This window comes from Gopherus flavomarginatus, chromosome 5, assembly GCF_025201925.1.
Source record: "Gopherus flavomarginatus isolate rGopFla2 chromosome 5, rGopFla2.mat.asm, whole genome shotgun sequence".
In the NCBI taxonomy this organism is placed as follows: Eukaryota; Metazoa; Chordata; order Testudines; family Testudinidae; genus Gopherus; species Gopherus flavomarginatus.
In genome coordinates this window covers 98,812,143-98,828,631 of record NC_066621.1, presented here as the reverse complement: position 1 = coordinate 98,828,631, position 16,489 = coordinate 98,812,143, and the positions used below count along the sequence as shown (strand labels likewise).

General features: G+C 47.2%; 1 protein-coding gene across 3 annotated transcripts; it reads right to left on the bottom strand.

The window, feature by feature from the left end:
• Positions 1-246: 246 nt before the first annotated feature.
• On the bottom strand, positions 247-9,908 carry RHOV (ras homolog family member V). 3 transcript variants are annotated; one of them, XR_007774632.1, is made up of 4 exons: positions 9,401-9,908; positions 3,500-3,558; positions 2,561-3,181; positions 247-1,391 (listed from the first exon to the last, which is right to left on the bottom strand). XR_007774632.1 is itself a non-coding variant. In XM_050954885.1 (3 exons), the coding sequence occupies exons 1-3, from the start codon at positions 9,594-9,596 to the stop codon at positions 2,741-2,743; spliced, it is 696 nt and encodes a 231-aa protein (XP_050810842.1). In that variant the 5' UTR covers positions 9,597-9,908; the 3' UTR covers positions 247-2,740. The 3 variants fall into 3 exon arrangements, 2 of the variants coding, with proteins under 2 accessions (XP_050810842.1, XP_050810843.1); XM_050954885.1 differs by having other exon boundaries at positions 247-3,181; XM_050954886.1 differs by having other exon boundaries at positions 247-3,181; positions 3,500-3,553; positions 9,401-9,528.
• Between the last annotated feature and the right edge of the window lie 6,581 nt (positions 9,909-16,489).

Genomic DNA, 16,489 nt, shown 5'->3' with positions numbered 1-16,489 from the left:
CTGGCTCTTCTTCCTCCAGGTGCAGCCTATGGAGTTAACAGGCCTACATGGCCACCTTTACCCCCTTTCTGTGTGGTGTGGACACCCCCTCACAAGGGCACATAGCTCCATTCTGAGAGTGGCTATCCAGTAGAACAATCCCATTACCCATAGAAGGCCTCAGGCTTCTTGCCACCAATGAAATTATGAACACAGACTTCAGTCACTCTCAAATAAGACCATTTTATTTGAACAAACATTTGACACACTGAACAGTGGACGAAAGCAGCTCTGAGTGCAGCTTCTTTCCTGGGACAAAACAACCCCATTGTCCGTTCAGAGCTACTGAAGGGGAATGCCTGCTCTCTCCACAGCACTCACTCTGCACTGGGGAACCAGGGAAGCCCAACACTCCCAATGAGCTCCTGCAGGTGCTTTCACCCCTCCTCAGGCTCAGGGGGTGTTCTCTTTATCAGCCCTGTCTCAGGGTTTGTTCTTACATTATGGAAATGCACAAAGACCCAACCTGCAAACAGAATTAGTTACACAGAAGAGCTGTCCTACACAGCTAGGAAAGAAATGCAGTGATACATCTATGACTGAAAGTGATATTCAGCTGACAGTGCCCTGCATAGTTGTATAATGGCAAAATAACTCTCTTCAATTCTAATTACTGGTCTGCGTTCTCCACAGTTTGGCCCTGCATGACTGGATCCAGCTGAACTCAGTGACATTTCAGAAGGGCCACACCCAGTTTGCACAAAAGGGAACAACTGGAGCCATGAACAGCTTTAATACAGGGATGCAGCTAGTGGAGACTATAAGTCTCTACATGCAATGCTCCATCTTGAGCCAAGTGACCTGGCTGTACTGCATGCTTGGGCTTCTACTCTTAGTGGACTGCACCTCTGTGTTAAAGATGAAGGTGGCTGTCATCTGAGTGGCATTGGGACAATGGGTCACATTCTGGCCACCCGTGTGAAATGCTATGGTTTTTATAGTCAGACTAGGCAAGGGGTGTGTGTCCATGTGTAAAAACAACCCCCAAATATATCCCCTGGCCTAACATTATTTCAGAGAGAATGTCCAAAAGGATGATTGACTGCCAGGTGCAGAGCAACCCCTGACTCTCCAGAGCATTGCATGAAAGGCCTGTGATGTTCTCTACCCTGTAAACTACCCTGAAATGTCTCTGTGGAAATTTTTTTAGAAATGGAGATAAGCTCAGTAATAAGGGGTGAGTAATCGCACTGGGAAACTGACCCCGGTCTCAGGCTCATAGGGAACAGACTCACAGACAAAGTGGGCTGCTTCGCTGGGCGAAAATGGAGCAGACAGAGTGTGTGTCTTCCTATGGCAGGATCTTTAAGGGTTTCCTTTGCTTCAGGCTTCAGTGGATCAAGCTGTAACTCCTGAGAACAGAAAGGAGAGCCCTGGGCCCTCAATTATCAATTTGCAGACTCAAGGTTTGAACAATACAAGGGGAACTCAATTCTCTCCTGTTCTGCCGTACAGCACCGAAACTGATAGTTTTATTTGAACAAGAGGAACTGTCCATCCCGTCCCCCCACTACTTTCTCTGAATTTTGAAACCGAGGGACAAAAACATTTTAGAAAGCGAGCTCACTTGAGTTTTCATCGTGAGCCAAATCCTACAAGCATGATAGTGAAATAACTTTTCTTCCTTCCCCTTCCTTTCCCCTTCCCCTCTTTCCTCTCTTCCCTTCTCTTTACCCTTTCCTTCCTTTCTCTCCTTCCCTTCTCTCCTTCCTTCTTGGCTTCACTCCACATCTCTCTCTTCCTTCCATTACATGCTTTTCCTTCTCTCCCTCAACACCACTGCACTTCCCTGTTGCATTATAAACCCCTCACTATCACAGCGTTGCCTTTGTGCCTGATGTCCAGAGGTGCTGAGGCCTAGCAGTCCCACTCCTTACCACCTCTGAACATCAGGCACAAAGGTGTCCCAAGGTAGGCACCCAAAAGGAGTGATCACTTCTGAGCATATGGCTGTAGCACAGTAACCCTCTGTACCATGGAGACCTCTTTAGGGAATGTTTTGTTTCAAGGATGACTTGTAGTGTGATTTCCCTCATATAGCCACTGGTCTCTTTCCAGGGTATGCCTCATAGGTAAGCCCTTTCCCACATGGTAAGGTATCTTTACAAACCCAAGAGCACAGCTCTATCACATCTTGATGACATCGTTCCCCTCTCTCCCATTTTAGTGATCAGAACTAGAGGGGAAGCATCTAAGTCCTACTTTTTTAAACTGACCAGCCCCTATCAACAACGTTAGTCTCCTTTAAACATCCCCTCCCTCTTCTCAACCAAGACTTTAGAACAGACAAAATAAAGCCAGCTCTCCAGAATCCATCTTAAGGTTTACACCAGAGTTGGATTATGCTAGGACAGCATTTTGGAAGTTTTAGTTGGGTTTCAGAAATGAAACTGGTCATACCGGGCATAGTGAACCTGCTTGTTCTTTAGGACCAAGTCTGGGTGTATTAAAGGCTCCCATTGTGCTGGGACACCACAGGCATGTCTACCAGATGCTTAAAGCTAGAGGACCATTTGGTAACCTGGTGCAATCGAAGTCCATTTCATGTCTCCCAGGCCTGTGACCATAACCCAGCAAGTGCCAGGACTCCAAGCCTCAACAGCTCACAGCATTCTCCTCGCTGAAGCCATAGGTGCAGTCACATGGCTCTCCAAGAAGGCTTGGGATCAGCACTGGCATGAGGTGATTTTCCAAACCAGCTTCAGACAAAGCAGAAGAACTTCTTCCAACGGCACTTGGAGAGGGTTTTGATCCCTTTGGCTGTCATCTTCTTTTCCTGCCGGGCTTTGTGCTCCACTGCACTGACAATGGCTGTGTCAAAGACTTCTTTCAGGTTCTTTTGGGTCAGTGCTGAGCACTCCATGTAAGTCTGTGCCCGGATTTTCTCTGCCAGACCTTCAGCCTGAAGCTTGGGCACAGGCCTCCCATGGTAGCGGTCCAGGTTGATGAGGACATTGACATCATCCCGCAGGTCAGCCTGCGTCCCCACCAGGAGCACTGGCGCCTGGGGGTTCTGAGTCCGTATCTCAGGGATCCATTTCTCAGTAATGTTTTGGAAGGAGCTGGGGTTCACCACACTGAAGCAGACAAGGAAGACATCAGTGTCAGGGTAACAAAGTGATCGGAGGCAATCAAAGTCCTCCTGCAGGAGAAAAATGAGAGAGAAGATCATTGGACTGAACTCCAACAGTGTGATACTGGTGTGACTCCTTCACACGATGAGTATGCTAGCAGTATCTCAGAGTCAGGGCACCATGTCCTCTTCCTTCCACTTCCACATCCCTGAAACTCAGCCCTCCAGAATGACAAGAGTCCTTGTCACATTCTGTTTCATTAGTGTCATTACTGTGTGTCCCTCTTTCCCAGCTGTACACTGTCCTCCCCACAAACCCTGCTAATAGCACCTGTTCCACAGACTAGTTAGAACCAAAACTCCTGGTTCTCTTTTGACTGGTCTCACCTGTCCAGCTGTGTCCCAGAGCTGGATCCGAACCGGGGCTCCATCTACCAGAACCTGCACTGCAACACAGAGAGAGAAAGGATGAGTACAGACTTGCTGCCTTTGAGGCAGACAGATGCGCACACACATGCATGTTTCTCTCTCCAACCCTGTTTTGTGTCCCTGGGGAGCTCTTTGAATTAATGCCCTGACTCAGTGTTAAAGTGACTCTCAGTTTTATTGCATGTGTCCACCCTGTCTGGCTATCTACTCAGCTCTCACTAAAACACCAAAAGCCCTGCCCTAGTAAGCACTTCAGGAAACCTGCACCAGCTTTCCTGGGGACAGTCTCTTTGGTTGCTCCAACACCTTGAGGGAATCTTTCCAGGGCATCACTACACAAAGGCCTTTGGTTGGGCTGGCTTTTTAGTCAAAGAGTGCCCTAGCAATAATTTGACAATCTGCTCCCACATCCCCAAAAGATCAGTTAGGGATACATAGCATCTTGCACTTCAGGGATTAACTCCTAGTTTTTTGCACTCTGTGGCTACATGGGGTATGTCTATAGTGCAATTAGACACCCATGGATGGCCGGTACCAGCTGACTCGGAGCTTGGGCTGTGGGCTTGTTCAATTGTGGTGTAGACTTTCGGGCTCATGCTTCAGTCCAAGCTCTTGGACTCTCCCACCCCACAGAGTCCTAGAGACTGGGCTCCAGCCTGAGCCTGAACGTCTACACTGCAATTAAACAGCCACGCAGCCTGAATCCTGTGAGCCTGAGTTGGCTAGTGTAGACATATATACTCAGATCACCCTCCCTGGGACTGGCCAGGACTCCACCTCCTCATCCAGGGCAGGGATTTGGCATTTCAAGAAAAACTTTCTCAGAGATGCTCTCTTAGTATTGCTCCAGCAGTGGAAAGCCAAGAACTTAAAACACTATTTTAAGGCAAAGGTGCTTAAAGGAAAAGGAATGTGATTTAGTTCCTCTGGAAGCCCTTTCAGGGCCTATCTGCACTCTGAGGCCTTGCTGCCACTAGCAAACTCCAATGGGCTCGAGTGTTTTTACCACTGTGTTGCCTACACTACAGTTGCCACCATTTCTACCACCAGTGGTGAATTATATATGCAATTTTTGCACCCACATTATTCCATAATTGCAGGAAGCCTTAACACGGTGTCTTCAGCCCCAGCTGTCTCAGAGTCAGGCCCTGTTTCCTGCCCACAGAAATTCAGAGAGAAGTTGTTAGACCTCTGAGCATTTCAGACTCCACAAAGAATGGCTGGAGGAAAGGGTAGGGGCTGTGAATTGCATTAAAGTCTTGATAGAATGTGAAAATAGCACAGGTCTGCTGAAGGGAGGGAGACATCCTGTGCTAAGGTGACAATGGTGAGCACTTTACAACAACTAGAAGTATTTCTGATGTGTCATTGGCTCTGGTGTGATGGGGAGGGGAGGGTTTTTTTTTATTTTGAAGAAGCAAACTGAATCTTGTCTTATTCTTCAAGTTATTAGTTGGTGAGTGAAGTGGCAGAAACAACTGACCTCAGTGTCAATGGGGTCATAAAAGCCCTTGGGGTGAAGAATCATTCTGCTTACTGACATAAAACTGAAAGAGAGAGAGAGAGAGAGAGAGAGAGGATGAACTGAAATTAAGACACCCACACACAAAGAAGGAGGGAGAGAGGCACACAGAATGCACTGCCTCTCCTGCCAGCATATGTGAAAGCCATTGCTTCCTTGTGGCTGGAAAACAGTTGAGCCGTGTTGTTACCATATCTTAGCCCCAGGGGAGGAAGAGTAACCTGTTCCAGATCAAAAGAACTGCTGGGAATCTGAGCCCCGGTCTATGCTTAAAATTTAGATCAACTTAGCTACATAGGTGCCGACTCTATGGGTGCTCCGGGACTGGATCCAAATTAGATCCAGTTCGGATCCAAATCCAGTTCCAAACCTACACTTGCCCAAAGCCTGGGGGGGATCTGGGTTTCCCTTTCAGGCCCATTATAAAGATGGCCCTAAACTGTGCAGTTTGGATCCAGAGAGGAATTTCCTTAAAGTTCAAGGGTGTTCTGAGGATGGATTCTGGTTCAGGCGAATCTGTACTCAAATGGGAAGGGCAGGAATTCCTCCACTTTTGCTATTTCCTATAATTGGCTGGATCTTCCAGGTAGGCAGAACAGGTGACTACTGAAGTTAACAGCAATATAGTGAAGGCCTGGTTTTCAAAGGTGACAAGCACCTGCTGTTCCCTTTGACTTCAATGAGAGCTGTGGATGCTCATGCCAACAGTAACTGTTCAGCATGGGACTGATTGTGGGCTGAGGACAGCCATGTCCAAATTGCAGAGGGCAGCAAGATCCCTTGACCAATGCTGCCTCCTCCTTTCTGGATCATTCCCTAGAGATGGGCCCCTTCAGAAGATGCTGATATAGAAAAACAATAACACATAATCATTTTGAATGATGGTAATCCCCTGTCCTTCTCCCCGACACTGAACATGATAGTGTTGTGGGAGCAGAATAAGAACAGACAATTATCCGGGTGGTATTTCCTCCGAGACCCAAGGGAATGATGGCTCCTCAGACCCTTTTCTAAAATTCCTCTGCACCTGGAACAGCAGAATGTTGTTTGGCTCTTTCCAGTAGCTCTCTGGGGAAAGCTAATGGGGCTCAGCAGTTCTCCCATACCTCTTCACAATGATGACTGAACTAGAGCGGCATCTGAACAAAAAAACAACTCTGGGCGGAGCACCCCGCAGTTGGAGGTATGTGAAACCCAGATCTGGATCCCAACTGAGCCCATCTTTAGTTTTGAGCTGACCTGCAAAGGAATCACAATTGTTCTGGTGCCCTTTTGTGTTTCTTTACAATGGATAAAGGAAACCTGAAATGTTTTTTAAAGGTTTTGTTTCTGCTTGTTCTCTATGATAGAAGTTAGAGTTCTTGAAGCTCAGTCATTGAGAGAGGAATGGATTTTTAGTCAGACTCCTTAAACTCTTCATTTTTTGTTAATAATTATTCACTGCCAATGCCAATGAGCATTTTGGACAGAGGACATCATATTTAAGAAGTCAATGTCCCTTCCCCCATCAGTTAAGGATCTGGAGAGCTTACAGTACACATTTCTGGTATTTCTAAAGGTGAAAACAAGCAGAATTATTTTTTTTAACCCTTTCAGCCCATATTTAGCCATTATAAAGTAGCAAAAAAGGCACACACCCAATTTAAAAAAAGAAATCTTTTGCAAGTTACCGTTAAACATGTCTGAGCCCTTCTCCACTATGGCTTGCACTACTGATGAAAAAGCAAGCAATAAAGACAAGGAGGTAAGATTTTCTGAAGTGCCTAAGGTAATGTCTACATGACAGAGACTATACTGGCATAGCCCCATAATGTAGACACAGCCTACAATGGAAGAGGGTTTTACACTGATGTAGCAACATCACCTCCCTAAACAATGGCAGCTTTATCCAAGGAGGCATTTTTCCGTCTACAGTGGGGGTTGGCTTGGCATAGCTACATCAGTCGGGGGTATGGATTTTGCACACCCTCACCAATGTAGCTATGTTGACCTACCTTTGAATGTACACCTGGCCAAAGTGACTGAGGGGCCCCAATATCAAAAGTGAACTAGTTATTCAGGAGCCTAAGCCTTATTCAGAGTCACTGGGAGTTAGGATCCTTAATGCCATAGTCTCTTTTGAAAATGGGATTGAGGCACTTTTGAAAATGTTACCCAAGACCTATGAGAAAAGGAAGGACATTTTCTTAGCCCTGTAGACAGGCTGAGCTTGTAGCTGGAGAGCTGAATGTGTGAAGCTACAGCATTTGTGACAGCTCAAAGTCCAGGAGAAGGCAAGAGTTAGTGGGGTGTTAACATATCACCAGAACGTTATTTACTCTCCTGTCCCTCCAGGAGCTATCTCCAGACAGCTATTAGCAGAGCTATCTCCAGACAGCAAACACCCATATCTTTTAATATGCAAAGCAAACCTTTAGCAGACAGTGTTTACTTATGTGCTCTTTAATTATGTTAATTATTCATTTTTTTCATTGGAGGATAAACCCCAGGTTCCAGTCTCCTTTCCCCAGAACCAGGGCAAGAAATCAGAGGAGATTGATTTCCACACAGCTGTCTCTTGCACTGTATCTCTGCCCTAACCGGCTACACAACCAGAGCAATAAAATTCAAAGCTTTACACAAAGATGGATGTCTCCCTCTCCCTGTATCTGTCATCACAAAAGGGACAGAACCACGCCATGAATTTCCAAGCATTTCCACAGAGCTGTCTTTCCCCCAGTATTTTAATCTTAAATAGGTACATAACCAGGGCAATAAAACCCTTAGGAACCCGTACGGTCACCTCTCTCCCTGAATCCCAATCCTAACCAGTGACACTCGCACAGCAAGAACACCAGTGAAGGTACATCTACACCAGTACACACAGTGGGGATATGCAGAGGTCTTCCAGGGGTACATCAGCTCATCTAGACCTTTGCCTAGTTTTACAACAGGCTACATAAAAAGCACTAGCGAAGTCAGTATATACTAAAATTTCATACAGACAATGACTTGTTTATACTGCTCTATATGGTAAAATGAGAAAGTGAGCAATTTTTCAGTAACTGTGTGCTGTGACACTTTTGTATTTTTATGTCTGATTTTGTAAGTAAGTAGTTTATAAGTGAGGTGAAACTTGGGGTATGCCAGACAAATCAGACTCCTGAAAAGGGTACAGCAGTAGTCTGGAAAGGTTGAGAGCCACTGATCTACACAGCAAGCCTCAGAGCTCAGGTCTACAGACTCAGGTTTGCAGGTTTCATGTTGCCATGCTAAAAACAGTTGTGTAGACATTTGGGCTGGAAAGATTCTGAATTCCACCCCCACTCTGTAGGCTTCAGAACCCGTGTTGCAACATCTACACAGCTGGGGCAGCTGATTTTAACACAGTAATAAGCCTGAGTCTGTAGACTCCGGCACTGAGATTCTCTGCTGTGAGCTGCTTAGTTATACCCTGAGAGTGCCACACAGCTGTCCATTTCCCTCGATCTCTATCTTGACCAGAGTTACAATCTTTGGGGCACAGTCTTGTCTAATTATATGTCCATGAAGCCCTCAGATACTGCAGTGATGGGAGGCAGTATAAAACCTTTCCACAGAAAGATCAAGGAAGAAATCCTGACCCTATTGAAGTCAATGGGAGTTTTGCCACTGATGTCAGAGAATTCAGGATTTAATCCAGAGTTTAGCACAGTTATGGGTAATACGTAATATGTTCATCAATAATAACCCCCCTGAGAGTTTCATACAGCTCTCCCCCCTCCCCCTTTTTCCTGAGGAGAGATGCAGGCAAGGCAATGAACTCCTAGCTAAGTCTCTCTGCAGTGTTTCAGGCCTGAAGGAACAGACTCAAGCAGAAAAAAACTTCTTTTCTACAGTTTTGCACAGGCTGTAGCCAAGAACGAGAGTTGCCTCCCTCATTGTGTGTGAGAGGCAAAACCGGTTTCCCTTTACAGCCTCCTGTGCAAAGCTTACGCTCAAGCCTTGTCTACACATGGGGAGCTTTAAAAAAAAAAGTCCAGTCGGTTCAGCTCCTGCAATGGTTAACTGTGGGAACTGATGGCTGCTGCTGAGTTTTTAAGCACTATGTTGACTCCATTGGCTTCCAACAGGGATAGATGACATGGTGCTTAAAATGTTGATTGTAGCTGGTAGCCCCTCTATACTAGGATTCCCACCATTGCTACCTCTGGAGCAGTGGAATTGCACGCTTTGGAAAGATGTGTCTGAAAAATCCTAGTGTTGACAAGGACATTGTGACAATGGAAAAAAAGGAAGAACGTCAACCCCAGAAGGCAATAGCATGCTGCTGTCAGGCAGGATTCCCCAATAGGCACTTAACTCCTATTCCCCCTTACCTGAGAAGGTGTCCAGGGCAGTGGGCTGGTACTCATCAGGATATCCATTTGTTGTGTAGCTAATGATCAGGCTGGTCTTGCCCACAGCCCCGTCACCTACCAAGACACATTTGATGCCCAGCTGTGGGCCACTGCCCCTCGGGGTGCTGTTTCTTCGCAGGGCGGGTGAATAATCCAGCAGCTCCTGGGGGGGCATGTCTTGAACAGGAAAAAGGGGAGCAGCTCTGCTCCCCCTTCTAAAAGAGTCTGGTGGATGGGGGTGGGGGAAGCTGCAAATCTCTGTTTAAAACAAAAACAAAACCAGCAAAAAACTAAAAAAAGCCTTCGGCAGCAGTCCCAGGAAAGTGTCAGTGGGTAAAGCAAGGCAGAAAATGAGTGTGGCTCAGCCACTATAGCCCACACACGGTGGCAGCTCCTTTGCCTCTGGAACTACATCCCTTGGAGTGTCTTGGAGCTGGCAGGGCAGCAGCTGCAGTGAGCTCTGTGCACTAGGCTGTGGGTCCCACCTTCTCTCGGTCTCTCCAAGCTACTATTGCTTAACTTAGTTCTACACCTGTAGTGGTTTAAAAAAAGCCTGCTTTGCATAGTCCAACCTCCTGTCTTTGTAACCTGACTCTGCTTCATGGGCATCAGCAAACTCAATCCACCAGCCTCCTTGCTTGCCCTCGACATTTTCTTCTCTCTTGCTTACAGTTTCAGTGACTTTAGTGTTGGTGAAAGGTGGTGGCCTGACAGCCCTGCAGGGTGAAGTCCTCTGCGCTCAGAACAGGTACAGCAGAAGCAGTGGCAATGCAAGTTTTCCATATTGCCTTCCCAAGGTGCCTTTACCCTGTTCTGAAGGGGAATGAGAGGGGATTTCAGTCTTCAGCCCCAGAATCTTTCCTTCTGCTCAAGCAAGGATGCCTATTAGTACAAAATGCAGTGGGGCTTTGTGATGTGGATACCTGTTCATTAGGAAATGAATGGAGACCAATGCATATTAGGGCCTGTCTACACATTCAGAGCTGCAGAGGTGCAGCTGCGCCACTGTAGCACTTTAGTGAAGACACTCCTAGGCTGACGAGAGAGCTTCTTCCGTTGGTTTAGTTAATCCACTTCCATGAGAGGTGGTAGCTATGTCAATGGGAGAAACTCTCCCATCGCCATTGTGCTGTCTATGCAAGGGGTTAGGTCGGTATAAGTGCATCATCCCCCTGAGTGACATTGTTCTATCGATGTAAGTTTATAGTGTAGACCTGGCCTCATAAAGGCCACTGAAGAGCCATCAGATGGCACTGACTTTCAAACACTACCAATCTGACCTGGATTCCAGCCAGCATCCTCCAGGGGAAAGGCTCTGTGGTGCATTATCAATTCCCTAATGATGATGATTATTATTAGTGCTTATTATTTATTATGTGCATTACTGCAGCTCCTAGGAGCCCCAGTCGTGGACCAGGATCCCATCGAGCTAGGTACTGCACAAACACAGAACAAAAAAAGGTCCCTGCTTATCCCTCCAAACTATCTTTTCTTCAAAAGAAACAGTGATAACGTACTTCTAAGCCCAATGCCAGTGGCCCCATCAGGGAGAGTCTGTGATTGTTGAAAAAGATTCCCATAGAGGTACAGGAGCTGCAACCTTGGACAATACTGCATGGCAACACAGAAAACAAATGAAAGACAGAGAGCCTGCCACCAGGGGCAGCTCCAGGCCTCAGCACGCCGAGCACGTGCTTGGGGCGACAAGCCGCAGGGGGCTCTCTGCTGGTCGCTGCGAGGGCGGCAGGCAGGCTGCCTTTGGTGGCTTGCCTGCGGAGGGTCCGCTGTTCCCGTGGCTTCGGCAGACCTCCCGCAGGCTGGTCCTAGGGGAAACTTCCACCTTGCGCCCCCCCATGCCTCCGCCCTGAGCACCCCCCCCACATGGCAGCTTCCCCCCTCCGCCCTGAGGCACCCCCCCTTGCAGCAGCTCCACCCTGAGGCACCCCTCCCCTGCCCCAGCTCACCCCTGCTCCGCGCACGAGCACCGCAAGCACGCTGTTGCTGATTCACTTCTCCCGCCTCCCAGGCTTGCGATGCCTAAGCTGATTGGCGTCACAAGCCTAGGAGGTGAGAGAAGTGAAGCAGCTCACCCCTGCCCCCGGCGTGCTCAGGGAGTAGGCGGGGCAGGGGTAAGCTGGGGCGGGGAGTTCCCCTGCGTGCCGCCCCCCTCCTTACTTGCTGCAGGCGGCCCTCCCCGAGCTCCCCTGCCCCAGCTCCCTCCGCCTAAATGCCAGGCCGCCGTGGTCACTGCTGAAGAAAATGGCGCCCCCCAAATCCCAGTGTCCTAGGCAACCACCTAGGTCGCCTAAATGGTTGTACTGGCCCTGCGCGGGACCAGCGGACCCTCTGCAGGCAAGCCATCGAAGGCAGCCTGCCTGCCGTGCTTGGGGCAGCAAAATGCCTAGAGCCGCCACTGCCTGCCACATGTCTTACTGGGTAAGTTTATATGCTTAGAACCAACCGAGCCCAGCTTGTTTAACACAGCTGAAACTGTTGCTAAGTTCTGGCAAAAGTAGTGAAACATTTTTATAGCTCTATGGACGTACATGGGGCTTTCCAATCTGGTCTCCCATTTTTGCATTTTTTATTCCTTTCCAGTGGTGCTCGCAATGTGCTAAGCACTTTATAAATAGAGCAGAGATTGTGTCTTCTTCTTTGAAGAGCTCCCAATCTAAAAAAAGACAACTAAACAGAGAAAGGGGAGGAGACTCAGCGGCAAAATTGCTGGTATCTTAACAGCACTGGCCCTCTCGCTGTTACACCACCAGTGGAGAGGAACCAGTTATAGGGATGGTGGGAAATTTTGAGGGGAAAAGGCCAATGCAGACAAAGATTGCACCATCAGCCTTGGATATAGGGTTAAGTCCTGATGTGGGAGTTGAACAGACAGCCTGCTAGGTTAGAAGTCCAAGTGCTACCAGCTAAGACCTGGCCTACATCTACAACTTAAATCAACCAAGTGACATCATTCTCGTCTACAAAAAATGTCACCCTGGGCCTATGCAATGTAGTTAGGTTGACCTAACTCCCACCATATACGCAGCTACATGAACAGAAGAATTCTTCTGTCAACTTAACTACCACTGCTTTAAGGGATGGATTTACTACAGAGATGGAAAAATCCATAGGCATTTCCAGGTTTGGAAAGTACCCAAAAGCCTTTGTTCCCAGGAACAACATTGGGCAGTATGGCCATCTCTAACCTCACATTTTTCTTAAAACCTCCCACCATTGCATTCTCACCAGCACAGCTCTGTTCATTGCAATGGTAGCTAGTATAGTTAAGTTGCTGACAGTGTTTTAACCACTGTGTCGTTTAGACCTGCTCTGAGCCGGGTTAGATGATACGATGATTAAAATGGCAGTGGTTGGTCTACACTATAGTCCCTGTATTAGTTCTGCTGAGGGGAGATTTTAAGAGAAGTTTCGTCCAAACACAGGCTATGGGGTCAGCTACTTCAGGAGCCCCAGAATGCAATGGTACAGTCAATACTCTAAGGTGTGCTCTGTGTGGCTCCTCCTAATGCTGCTTTGAGAAACAGTACTGCTGTGTACATGCACCAAGACACAGCAAGGAGAGGCAATGCAACAAATTGTTTCATGTGCTCAAAGTCCCTGTAGTGGTTTCTTAGCACACATTTGAAATATGAGATAACACTACGGGAGCTGTTCAGCTCTGAAAGATTTGGTGCAGCTTCCCAGAAAGAGGAAGAAGTTGAATGCAAATCAGAGGGAGTGTGAATTTCTCAGGGTTAGCAAAAGTGACAACAGCAGCAGCAGGAGGAGATGAAAAGGACCTGTCAGACTTTGTTTCCCATTTGTTGTTTACCCATGAGTGGGTCTCCTATAGGAAGATGAATTGTCTCACTGGGAGTAGGGAAAATCTCCTCTCCTAAAATCTTATATTTTTCAAAAAGAACAGGAGTACTTGTGGCACCTTAGAGACTAACAAATTTATTTCAGCATGAGCTTTTTTGTTAGTCTCTAAAGTGCCACAAGTACTCCTGTTCTTTTTGCGGATACAGACTAACATGGCTGCTACTCTGAAATCTGTCTTATATTTCTGTGTGTGTCAGCACTTCCCTTCTTTGTAGACAGATGTCTGACAACAGTTGACTGAGGACACACTCACCTCCGTGGGGTGAGATGCTCTGATTCTCCTGTTTAAATTATTTTTAAACTACCTTTACCAAGCAAATAATTTGTGGGAAAGAAACAGGGCAGCTCTCACAGGTTTCTTCCTCATGTCTCATCTGGTTCCAAACATATAGGTACAGCTCTGCGATGGAGAGAGGATTCATACAATAGCACTAACCTGCCATTAATTAAGAGTTTGTTTTGGTAATGAAAGTACATCCCAGTTCACAAGAGATACTGGATTGATAGGCATGGAGATTTATGTGCTCTTTCAAAACAACAGGTATGCCATGGCAGCTGCAGTCAAGCGGTCTCTTTAACATGCTTCATTCCTAGCCTGCAAAAATAATCTCTTTGGGAGTGGGGATGGGGAGTAACTTGGTCATAAGGGCTATTCTTGGCCTCTCTCCTAAGAATGCTTATTAGTACCAACGGCAATGTATGTGGTTTATTTTGATGATGCGGACACCTGTCCATTAGGAACTGAACTGAGATGACCAAACACATTTCAGATAGACTACATATAGTAACAGCATCAGTCATTACTAGCTTGGGCTGGTCTACTAAGTGCAGTTTCAGATTAACATAAAATTGTTGCATTAAAGTAAGTACAAGTTTACAATGAAATTTCAACTTACACATTTGAGTAGTGAATAGTTCTGAAGGGTGCCAAGCAAACTGATACATAGAGGCATATAATCCTATTATTAACAAAAACATATTATTAATTAGGAAAAAAACACTGGTTTTAGCCTCAGATTCTAATTATTGTAGCCAGCTTTACAGGTGGAGCTGTCCATCTAAGGACAAAGACTAAGTCTAAGGACAAAGGGGCATCTTTACAATATTTGAAATCTGCCAAGGCCCTATATCGAAACCGTTAGGGTAGTCTATATGGCAGCTGGAAGCGTGCTTCCCAGCCCGGTAGACAAACGCACTAGCTCTGCTCCAGCTAGCAGGCTGAAAATAGCAGTGTATCCACTCAAGGAGTCAGGTGGGCTTGTACTCATGCAGCTAGCCTATGCTGCCACTCATGGTGCAACAGTCACACTGCAATTTTTAACACTGCCTCGAGCAGAGTTAATTAGGGTTGCCAGCTGTCTGACTGCACAAACCCAAACACCCTTGCCCCACCCCCTTCCCCAAGGCTACCCCTCTGCCCTGCCCTTTCTCTGAGACCCTGCCCCCACTCACTCCATCCCCCTCCCTCCCTTGCTTGCTTTCCCCCACCCTCATTCACTTTCACTGGGCTGGGGTCTGGGGTGGGGGTACAGGCTCAGGGCTGGGGGGTGAGGCCAAGGGGTCCCGAGTGTGGGAAGGGGCTCTGGACTGAGTCTGGGGTAGAGGATTGGGGTACAGGAGGGGGTACGGGTTCTGGGCTGAAGCTGAGGGGTTTGGAGTGCAGGAGGGGGCAGGGGGTTGGAGTGTGGGAGGGGGTGCGGGTTGTGGGAGGGAGTTTGGGTGCAGGAGGGGACTCAGGGAGGGGGAAGGGGCTTGGGGTGTAGAGGGGGATGAGGGGTGCAAGCTCCGGCTGGTGGTGCTTACCTCAGGTGACTCCCAGAAAAGACCAGCATGTCTGACTCCTAGGCTCAGGGGAGGCCAGACAGCTGGCCAATAGGAGCTGCGCAGTCGGCGCTTGGGGCAGAGGCAGTGCGCAGAGACCCCTTTGCCACCCCTGTGCCTAGAAGCCAGAGGGACGTACTGGTCACTTCTGGGAGCTGCGTGGAGCCAGGGCAGGAAGGGAGTTTGCCTTATCCCTGCTGCACCACTGGACTTTTAGTGGCCTATTAAAATCTCCCAGATTGTTTTCAGTAGCCTCCAGGAGACTGAGACCGATTCTGGGAGACTCCCAGCCAATCTAGGAGGATTGGCAACCCTAGCTAATGCATGTCTATCTATCCAGGCTGGCAGACATGTTCCCAGTCCCAGCTGCAATGACATATAGACATACTTACAAATACTGCTGTTCACTCTCACATTTTAGCTTTTTGTAAATTGATTGAACTATCCAAACTGCACTATAAAGAGCCCACGTATAGCTATGAAAATGGAGCCTAGATTTAAAAATACCTGGGTTTCTTCCTTCTGGAGTGAGAGAAATTCATAAAAACCACTGGCAGCAAGCGTTACCAGCTACTGAGTACACTTTATGTTCATTTTTGTCTAGTCACATTCAATCAGACTACTTGCAACTGCAAATACACAAGGGTGCACTGTGGTCACATATCTGCAACTCTCTGAGGAAGTACAAAGTTGCAACTACAGGTGATAGATTCTGGTACAGGGAAAATGAGGAACATAAACATGATGAAAGCAAACAGGAAGCTATAAGACACCAGGGCAGAACAGCTGGAGATGCAGGCTAGGAGAGATGCAGAGGTGGTGAAACAGATCTGTCAGGGTAAATGAGACCTGATGAAACTGAGACCTGCTAGAGGAGCTGAGACACACACACATCTTCCTATCAGTCACCTTCATAATAATTATTTTAACGAGAGAGACAAATAATGCTGATTCATCATGCATCATGTCAGGCACCTCATTGCACATCCCCCTGAACTCTGGAAAGATGTCTTACCATTTCCATAGACAAAAAGGTGAAGAGGAGATCCTGGGTTTGATCCTCCATTGCCATGTGCCTTGTATAGTCATTTATATCTGCAAATAGTGATTGCAAAGTGGGTGTAAAATGCAACCATTCTTTTTTGCCAGCATTTTATACCCACTTTGCAGAGGCATGAACAATTATATAAGGTGCAAAACAAGGACTCAGATTGTCTTTGTAGACAAACTGTATACCACATATGGATTTAAATTGAGGTCCCCAAATTTTGTGACAGCTAGGGCCCCACTGGCAACCTACAAAGAGCCAGAAAGCCACAAATAAATTACCCGGTTCTCTATATTCTTAAATTAAGAAGGAAGACAAAT

Bases quoted from the DNA above. Each gene is read 5' to 3' on its own strand.
- RHOV (XM_050954885.1), bottom strand. From the start codon at position 9,596: ATGCCCCCCCAGGAGCTGCTGGATTATTCACCCGCCCTGCGAAGAAAC. The intron at 3,559-9,400 runs GTAAGGGGGAAT...TCTGTGTTGCAG, and splicing joins TGCCCTGGACACCTTCTCAG to TGCAGGTTCTGGTAGATGGA. The intron at 3,182-3,499 runs GTGAGACCAGTC...TTTCTCCTGCAG, and splicing joins TCTGGGACACAGCTGGACAG to GAGGACTTTGATTGCCTCCG.